This window comes from Scylla paramamosain, chromosome 29, assembly GCF_035594125.1.
Source record: "Scylla paramamosain isolate STU-SP2022 chromosome 29, ASM3559412v1, whole genome shotgun sequence".
In the NCBI taxonomy this organism is placed as follows: Eukaryota; Metazoa; Arthropoda; class Malacostraca; order Decapoda; family Portunidae; genus Scylla; species Scylla paramamosain.
This window is the reverse complement of record NC_087179.1, coordinates 12,461,880-12,471,879: the sequence shown is the minus strand read 5'-3', so window position 1 is coordinate 12,471,879 and position 10,000 is coordinate 12,461,880. Positions and strand designations below refer to the sequence as shown.

Sequence of the window (10,000 nt, the reverse complement as noted above, 5' to 3'; positions counted from 1 at the left end):
TTTACATTTCTTTGTGGGTGTGTTTTTTTCTTTTCTCTTTTTCTTCCTTTTCTTTCTTTTCTTTATTTATTTTTGTCTTTGTCTCTTGTCTAGCCTCTCGTCTCTGTCTTTCTGTCTCTGTCTCCCTTACGTCTCTCTCTCTCTCTCTCTCTCTCTCTCTCTCTCTCTCTCTCTCTCTCTCTCTCTCTCTCTCTCTCTCTCTCTCTCCAGTTCGTCTTTGCTTTCTCTCGATTTACCGGCGACGCAGTGTTATTAATTAAAGATTAGGTTAGGTTTTGTTAGGTTAGGTTTCGTTAGGTTAGGTTAGGTTAGGTTAAGTTTGGTTTCGTCTCTCTCTCTCTCTCTCTCTGTCTTCATGATGTGTTTTGATCCCCGCCCCTTCCTGAGTAGGTTCAGTAGATGGATGGCGGGGCTCGGTCGCGTCAAAATGCCAAGCGATATTCACCCACTCGATCTGAAAGTGTCATTGCAAAACCTCAGCCACTTCTCTCTCTCTCTCTCTCTCTCTCTCTCTCTCTCTCTCTCTCTCTCTCTCTCTCTCTCTCTCTCTCTCTCTCTCTCTCTCTCTCTCTCTCTCTCTCTCTCTCTCTTTTCCCATTTCCTCCCCTCCTCTCCTTGCTCGCTCTCTTCTCTTCCCTTCACTCCTCGTTTCTTTCCTCTCTCCTTTCCTCTCTCCCTTCCTTCTCTTCTTTCCATTTCCTCTTTCCTATCTCCCTCTTTCCATCCTTCCTTTTACTCCTCCCTGTCTTCCTTTGCTTTCTCCTTCCTTCCCTTCTCTGTTATTCCCTCTTCCCTGTCTCCCTCTCTCCTTCTCTACCTTCTCTTCTATTCCCTCCTCCGTGTCATCCCTCTCCTTTGTTCCTCCCTTCCCTTTTCTACACTGCTCCCTCGTTTCCTCTCTCCCTCCATCTCTCCCTTCCCTTCCATTCACTCCTATGTCTCTCCATCTTTCCCTCCCTTCTCAGTCTCCCTCTCTTCTTCCCTCCTTCTTCCACCATTCTCTCTTCCCTGTCTCTCTCTCTCTCCATCCTTTCTCTTCCCTTCTCCCCACCCCATTAGAGTGAGGAGAGGAAATATTTACAAGCTTCAGTCTGCCTCGGAAAACCTCCCTATGGATTCCTCACTAACAACCTGATTACTGAACCCAAGGTGGAAAGATACAGTGAAGAGGAGCAGGAGAATGTACGTTGTATGTGTGCATGGCTGACGTGTGTGTGTGTGTGTGTGTGTGTGTGTGTGTGTGTGTGTGTGTGTGTGTGTGGCTTAATGATGATGGTTTATGATGATGATGATGATGATAATGGTGATGTAGGAGAGAAAGTAAGGAATGGTGGAGGAAGAGGAGGAGGGATAAGATGCACGAGGAGGGAAGGTAAAGAAGAATAAAGAGGAGGAGAAGAAGAAGGAATAATAATATGTAAAAGAGAGAGAGAGAGAGAGAAAGAAATGAAGAAGGAGGAAGAGGAAGAGTAATACGTAAAAGAGGGAATGTAAAGAAGAAAGAAGAAAGGAGGAGGAAGAGGAGTGATAATGAAATGCAAGGGAGGAAGAGAAGAAAGAATAGGAGGAACATTTAAAACTAAGAGAAACAAGGCGTACAAGAAGAAAGGGGGAAGAGGAGAAGGAGGAGAAGTAATAATATGAAGGATGACAAAGAGTTAATTGAAGGAAGAAGAGAAGGAAGAATAGAAAAAGGAGGAGAAACAATATTGAAGATTAAAAGAGGAAAGGTGAAGAAGAAAAAAGGAGAAAGAAGTTGGAGGAGGAGGAGGAGGAGGAGGAGGAGGAGGAGGGGTAATAACATGAAGGAAGATAAGCATGAAGAGTTATTTGACCTCATTATACCTGACATAAAAGATTATAATGGCGACTTTCGTGGCAGTTAGTGATACATTAACTGAAGAGATCAAAGACAGTTAATGCAGAAAAAAAACTACTAATAAAATGAAGGATAGTAAAGAAGGAGAGGTATCACAGCTATTTAGAATCATTATACCCACGAGACGGCAAGGGTTGTAAGGAAAACTTTAATGATAAGTCTTTAGGGCTGTAATGATGGTACTGTATTTGGGAGTGTAAGATGATGTTGTTGTTGTTGTTGTTGTTGTTGTTGTTGTTGTTGTTGTTGTTGTTGTTGTTGTTGTTGTTTTCGTTATTTTTTTCTTTTATCTAGTAGTGTTTTACAAGCCACACACACACACACACACACACACACACACACACACACACACACACACACACACACACACACACACACACACACACACACACACACACACACACACACACACACACACCATCTCACTATTTCCAGCCACCCTCTCTCCCTCTCTCTCTCTTTTTCTCTATTTTTTCCCCTCCTTACATTTCACGTCTACGACTTCCTCTCATGTTTCCTTCCCTCCCTCCTCCTCCTCCTCCTCCTTCTCCTCCTCCTCCTCCTCCTCCTCCTCCTCCTCCTCCTCCTCCTCCTCCTCCTCCTCCTCCTCCTCCTCCTCCTCTAGTCTCGACCTGTCTCACCTTACCTTCCCTCTCACCTTGTTTGTCCTCTCTCTCTCTCTCTCTCTCTCTCTCTCTCTCTCTCTCTCTCTCTCTCTCTCTCTCTCTCTCTCTCTCTCTCTCTCTCTCTCTGGGCAGGTTGGTGTGTTTATCTATTGTAATTCTCTGTAAACTCATGCATTTATTTAATTTCCTTCCTTCCTTCCTTCCTTCCTTCCTTCCTTCCTTCCTTCCTCCTCTTCTGTTGGTGTTTGATCTTCCTTTGTTATCATCTGTATTTCTTTGCATCCCTTCTTTCCTCCTACTCTTCCTCCTCTTCCCCTTGCTGATGCTGTATCTCCTGCTACTCCCCCACCTCTTCCTACTGTTCCTAATGTTCCTCTTTCTCTTCCTCCTCTGCTCGTCCTGCTCCTCTTCCTCCTCATTTGTATTCTTTTGCATTCCTTCCTTCCTCCTATTGTTCCTCCGCTTCTTCCTCCTCCTCCTTCTCATCCTCTTACTGTCTCCCCTCCTCCTCCTACTCCTCTTACTCCCACCACCATTATCACCAATCATTTCTTTTCCCCTACTCCACCACCACCACCACCAATACCCGTCCCTCCTACAGGTTAGCTTCTTCTCCACGTCCCCGGAGCTGAGCAACAAGCAGCGGTTCGAGTACTTCTCCCGCACCATCCCCTCAGACCACTACCAGGTGAAGGCTATGGTGGAGATTGTTAAGAGGCTCGGCTGGTCCTATGTCTCCATTATATACGAGGAGTCCAACTATGGCATCAAGGTAGGAGAGAGAAAGTGACAGAGTGAGTGGGACTGTGTGCGTGGCTGTGTGTGTGTGTGTGTGTGTGTTGGGGGTTTGTGTGTGTGGAGGGGATGTCTTCCTTCTTTATTTTGGTTTTTCGTTCGGTTTTCTCAAGTCTCTCAGGGTTCGAACGGTGCGTCCTAATGAGTGGTTGTGGATTTGGTGTTTGGGAATCGTTTGGTTTGGTTTGGTTGAGTGTGGTTTGTTTTACTCGTCTCTTGTTGGTTGGTTGGTTGGTTCGTTAGGTTAGGTTTGTTTATTTGTCTGTCTTTGTTGGTTCATTGGATAGTTAAACTTGGTTAGGTTAGGGAGTGTGTGTGTGTATGTGTGTGTGTGTGTGTGTGATTTCTTTTCCTTTTTTTCTGTTTTACGTCCAGTTTCCCGAGTGTATCAGGTCTAACAGTGCCTCGTAACGAAGGACTTTGATTTGGTATTTGGGAACCGTTACGCCGAGTGGATGCCCTTCCTAACCTCGGACATGGCTAGGAATCGAACTCGTGCACCTGAGGACTCCGCGAACCTCAAAACACGCGGTCCCACGGGTTCTCAAGACTGCTTCTCGTGTAAATAACGTAGATTCTTCTCAGTCTGTTGCTCGAATCATAAAAACAACTTGAAAGACCCGTGTCACTTCAACTAGAGCCTTTTGAAAGTAGTAGAGGTGCGGCGCAGAAGTGTTTCAAAATACTGGATTGAGATTGATGGGAGGGAGGGTGTGTGTGTGTGTGTGTGTGTGTGTGTGTGTGTGTGTGTGTGTGTGTGTGTGTGTGTGTTGGGGTGCTAGAGTTCTTTGGTTTATTAGATAGGTAAGGTTACGTTAGGTTAGGTTACTTTAGGTTAGGTTTGGTTAGGTTAGGTTACGTTAGGTTAGGTTTGGTTAGCTTTGGTTTGGTTAGGTTAGGTTAGGTTTGGTTAGGTTAGGTTACGTTAGGTTAGGTTTGGTTAGGTTAGGTTTGGTTTGGTTAGGTTAGGTTAGGTTAGGTTAGGTTACGTTAGGTTAGGTTTGGTTAGCTTTGGTTTGGTTAGGTTAGGTTTGGTTAGGCTAGGTTTGTTTGTCTCTTTATTGGTTGGTTGGTTAGTTAGGTTAGGTTAGATTTAGTTTAGTTTGCTTTGTTTGCTTGTTGGTTTGTTTGATTGATGTTTGACTGGTTAGTTTATTTGTTTGTTAGTTACGTATTTCCTTCTTCCACATCCTGCCCCTCTTCTTATTCATATTCACCTCCTCCTCCTCCTCCTCCTTATCCTCCTCCTCATGAAGCCTGCAAATCCCTCTCTCCGGCCTTAGCGCAGCGCATTATTAGCATCATTTCTCTCCTGGACGTCTTCACTGCGCGAATTCGTACATTTTCCTTTACTTTCCTTCCTTCATTTTCTTTCCTACTGCCACGAAACTATTTTTTTCCTTACGTTTCTCTCTTTCTGGAATACTGTGTCGTTCTCTCTCTCTCTCTCTCTCTCTCTCTCTCTCTCTCTCTCTCTCTCTCTCTCTCTCTCTCTCTCTCTCTCGCTCTCGCTCAATATTTCCCGGTGATGAATTAAACCCTCATATATTTTTCCTGCAACTCTATAAGCTCCCAAACATAATAATTTCCCTGCGTAACTCCATAAACCCTTTCCCTTCCCCCTCCCATCCCATCCACCCTCCCATCCCCTCCCCCTTCCCTCCCCTTCACGTCACATTAACCCGCCCCAAATCACGTGGTCTCGTTTCCCTGTTTCCTGTTTCCTGCGCTGCGTATATTAGTTTCATTTCACATTTGTATCGTCGAGCTTGCTTCTCTTTAAGGATTTACTCTGTACGCCTTTTTAAATCACCGGTGTGTGTGTGTGTGTGTGTGTGTGTGTGTGTGTGTGTGTGTGTGTGTGTGTGTGTGTGTGTGTGTGTCCTTCCTTCCTTCCTTCCTTCCTTCCTGTCTTCCTTCCTTCCTCTTGTTTCTGCCTGGGATACTGTGACTGGGAGAGGCAAGTTACTGTTGAAACTCAAGGCCCATACTGAGAGACGCCTTGCTCTCTCACCACGACTATTTTCCAAGATCCCAGAGACGACTTTACAGGTTTTGAAGACTATTTTCCTTATTCACACTGCAGAAATCTTGCAAATCCGTCACTATAACCATCAAAACACTCTTGGAAACCAGTGTCACTTCATGTAGAGCCTTTGGAAAGTAGAGGAGGCGTGGCGCGGAAGTGTTGCAGAATTAAGGCCTCAGATTTTTAGCGCTAGTTCCCTTACCTTCAGTTGTTTGCTCTTGCTTGATGGTTAGGGCGTCAGAATGCAAGGGTTGGTGCAGGAAGCCACCAGGTCAGCATGTGGCAGTCCCTGTGTACCAGTAAACCATGCCTACTTACTCCCACCTATCACCTTCAGCCATAAATGTGTCTAGTCTTATATAAAGTTTGCACTGATTAATGATTCCTGGTGGTAATAGTAGTAGTAGTAGTAGGAGGAGGAGGAGGAGGAGGAGGAGGAGGAGGAGGAGGAGGAGGAGGAGGAGGAGGAGAAGAGGAATAGTAGGAGGAGCAGAAGGAGTACAGAAGCAAGAGGATGAGGAGGAAGTGGAGGAAGAGTAGGAGGAACAGTAGAAAAAAAGAGGGAATGGAACGGAAGACCAAACAGGAAGAGGAGAGGAAGAGGAGGAGGAGAGGAAGAGGAATGGTAGGAGGAGGATTAGGAGGAGACAGGAAGGAAGGAATAAAATAAATGCATTAATTTATTGGCTCATTACAACACTAGAAAACATGGGAGAGGAGGATTACAACAGGGATCATGAGGAGGAGGAGGAGGAGGAGGAGGAGGAAGAACAGGAGGAGTAAGGAGGAGAAGAAGCAAAGGAGGAGGAGTAATGAGGAGGAGAAGGAGGAGGAAGACTTATAACGAGATGATCAATAGCTAGTGTCTTTTATTTATTTATTTATTTATTTATTTATTTATTTATTTATTTATTTCTAAACTCGAGAGAGCCAGTCTTTTAATCTCAGGCTGGGAGAGCGAAGCCAGCGTGATTTACGAGAGAGAGAGAGAGAGAGAGAGAGAGAGAGAGAGAGAGAGAGAGAGAGAGAGAGAGAGAGAGAGAGAGAGAGAGGTGAAAAATTAGTGTTGTCATTTCTATTGAGAGTTATTTTGACCATAAATCCCCTACATCTCTCTCTCTCTCTCTCTCTCTCTCTCTCTCTCTCTCTCTCTCTCTCTCTCTCTCTCTCTCTCTCTCTCTCTCTCTCTCTCTCTCTCTCTCTCTCTCTCTCTCTCTCTCTCTCTCTCTCTCTCTCTCTCTCTCTCTCTCTCTCTCTCTCTCTCTCTCTCTCTCTCTCTCTCTCTCTCTCTCTCTCTCTCTCTCTCTCTCTCTCTCTCTCTCTCTCTCTCTCTCTCTCTCTCTCTCTCTCTCTCTCTCTCTCTCTCTCTCTCTCTCTCTCTCTTTCTGTTTTATCACTTTACGTATTTTACCTGGTCATAGAATAAGATTTTGTCAATAAACTAATAATAATAATAATCTTCCTCTCCCTCTCCCTCTCTCCCTAGGCCTTTGAGGAGCTAGAAGGCCTACTTGCCACCAACAACATCTGTATCGCCGTCAAAGAGAAGCTGGTGAAGGACTCAGGCGTGGCGGAGGAGGGCGCTTATGACCACATCGTACAGCGCCTCCTTCAGAAGTACCACGCCAGGGGTGAGTGAGGCGCCGCACTGAGAATGGGGCTGTGTGGGGGCTGGGATTAGAAGGCTGGCGTTTTTGGGGTGTTGGTAGGGTAGAGTGTGTTTGGGTGAGTGTTTTGCAGGCTGGAATTAGAAGGGGGAGCGTGTTGTGAAGATGGAAGAGTGTGTGTGTGTGTTTTGTGGGTTTAGAATTAGAAGAGGGGTGTTTTGGGTGTGTTTGGATGGAAGAGTGTTTGAGTAGGGACGGTGGGGAAGAGGAAATGGGAAGTGTAGGTTAGGGGGGAGTGTGGGAGAAGGGAGGAAGAGTGTTTGTATGGGGACGTTGGGGAAAGGAAGTGTGAGGATAGTTTGGCGGAGTGCAGAGGGAAGGGAAGAAGAGTGTTTGGGGATCTGGTGGAGGAGAAAGAGAGGAAGACAAGTTTCTGGGAGAGTCAGGACAGAGAAGACCCGGCTGGAGCTGAGGACCGTATTCTGAAGCACCTGCCCGCACCTCCATTACTTTGCAAAGACTCCACCTAAAGTTCCACGGGTTTCCAATGGTGTTCTTTATGGTTGTAGTGGCAGAATAACGAGATTTCTACTTTATGAACACGAGGAACACTTGAGAACCCTGCTAACAATATTTATGACCTTGGAAAAGTTGTAGTGAAATGACAGGGTTTTTAAAGTTGTTTTACGCTGCTAGTGACAGATTAACAAAATTTCCACATTATTAACAGGAAACAACGAACAAAACGCTTCTGAATACTGGTCTAAGATAGGAAAAAAAAAACAGATATTGGTAAAAGAAAGCGAAGAAGGAAGAGAAGAAAATTTTGAGTGGGACTGACAAAAGAAGACAAACCCAAAGGAATACGGAATAGGAAAAATATCAGAGTTGTGGAAAAAGAAGAAGAAAAACCCTTTAGAGTGGAGTGGCCTGTGGATATCAGTGGACGAGTGGAGCAAGGAGGCGTGTGGGTGGAGGAAGGAAGGAAGGATGGAAGGGTCTCAGAAGTGGCAGGGATCTGAATAGTGTTAAAGGAATGGGAGCAGACTTGGAATGGGTCCGCTTAGGGTTAGGGACGCCAAGGGGGATTAGAGGGGCGGAGACTCGCTAAGTGGGGATTACTGGGAATGGGACACGGTGACGGGAGAGAGGGAGAGATGGGAAGGGAGAAAAAGGGAGAGGGGGGTTGCAATTTTTTTCGTTCTTGTTCTTTTTTGCTCTTGATGGTAAAGGGAGAAGAATTACGTGATAGAATCGGTTTTAAACAGGTCAGTGAGGGGAGTGAAGGGTGGAAGAGGAGGAAGAGGAGAAGGAGGGAGGGAAAGAGAGAATTATTGTAAGATATTATTTTGGTATCTAAATTGTTATTGTTACCGTCATCATCACCATCATCGTCAGTAGTAGTACAGTAAAATCCCTCTCATCCGGCATTCGAGTATCCGGCAGCTTCAAGTATCCGGGACATTTTTTCCCGAGCCTTAAAATCAATAAGAAATCAATGTGTACTCATAAAATCGATTAAAATTCCCGCGCGAGACATACTTTGTCCCCTCGCCACCAGAGCGCACTGCTTCGCGCCACCCGCGGCCCACTGCACTGTGTTTACTCAGTAACTCAGTCCCGCGTGTGCACTGTTTATCGCCTGACGCCTTCATCATGCCTAAAGTTGTAGAAAAGAGGAAGCGTGTTGTGCTTACACTTAAGCAGCTGATCAGATCAGCTGCTGATTAAGATCAGCTGATCTTTGTTATGGTAAGATGCGTGAGTGTAGGGTGGTGATTGTGGACATAATTTCACTTCTATTCAAGTATCCGGCAATATTCAAGTATCCGGCATGTCGGCGGTCTCGTTGATGCCGGATAAGAGGGATTTTACTGTAGTAGTAGTAGAAGTGAAGGATAGAAATAGCAAAAAATAACAGCTTTAATCTTTTCCCTCCTCTCTCCACCTCTATCTCTGCCTATCTTTCCACTCTTCCTTCCATTTCTACATTGCTCTCTCTCTCTCCTACTTTCCCTCCTTCCTCAATCTTCCCTCCCTCTCTCTCCATCCCTCCATTTCTACATCTCTCTCCAACTTCCCCTCCTTTCCTCCCTCTTTCTATATCTCCCTATTCCTCCTTTCCCTCTCCCTTTAATCTCCATATCTCCTCCCTGCATTCCTCTCTCCTCTGCTTCCTTCTTCCTCCTTCCCTCTACATCACCCTCTGTTCCCTCCTTTCCTCCTCGTCCTTCCCTCCCTCCATCACCTTCCATCAATATCACGCCCCTATCTTTCCCCACCCTCTCTCTCTCTCTCTCTCTCTCTCTCTCTCTCTCTCTCTCTCTCTCTCTCTCTCTCTCTCTCTCTCTCTCTCTCTCTCTCTCTCTCTCCTGCAGGCGTGATCATCTTTGGCTCAGACCAGGAGGTGGCTGGAGTGATGCGCGCCGTCAGGAGGAATAACGCCACGGGCAGCTTCTCCTGGATAGGTTCTGATGGCTGGTCGGCGCGCTCCCTTGTGTCCTCCGGTAGGTGGTGAGGGGTGAGGGGCGTCAGGGAGTGAGGTGGAGAGGGGTGGTGTCTGTGTGTGTGAGAAAGTGGTAGGGATGTTTATGGTGGTTCTCTCTCTCTCTCTCTCTCTCTCTCTCTCTCTCTCTCTCTCTCTCTCTCTCTCTCTCTCTCTCTCTCTCTCTCTCTCTCTCTCTCTCTCGCTTTCGCTTTCGCTCGCTTGTTCATATTTCACTTAACTGAGCCCCCTTTTTTTCTCTCTCTCTTTTTATTGAGAGAGAGAGAGTTTCAGAATAAAAGCTACGAGATTGAAAGAGGTTTTAAGGCCACAATGCAGAAGAGGTAAACATTGCTCGGGGAAAAAATATGTACCCCAACAGATAACAATACTTTCTCTTTTTTTCTCTCTCTTTTTTCTTTCTCTCTTTGTTTTTGTAACGTAATAGCTATTGTTATTGTGAGTGGTGAGGTAGATAGGTGGATGTGTAGGTACTCTCTCTCTCTCTCTCTCTCTCTCTCTCTCTCTCTCTCTCTCTCTCTCTCTCTCTCTCTCTCTCTCTCTCTCTCTCTCTCAGTG

The 10,000-nt window shown here is 45.8% G+C and overlaps 1 protein-coding gene across 1 annotated transcript in view; it reads left to right on the top strand.

The window, feature by feature from the left end:
• The window catches only part of LOC135115331 (metabotropic glutamate receptor 6-like), an 82,683-nt gene that overhangs the window by 49,486 nt on the left and 23,197 nt on the right, over nt 1-10,000 (top strand). The window contains 3 exon segments of the mRNA XM_064031974.1: nt 3,107-3,277; nt 6,816-6,960; nt 9,315-9,443. Of these exon segments, the coding sequence (XP_063888044.1) occupies nt 3,107-3,277; nt 6,816-6,960; nt 9,315-9,443 (445 nt within the window).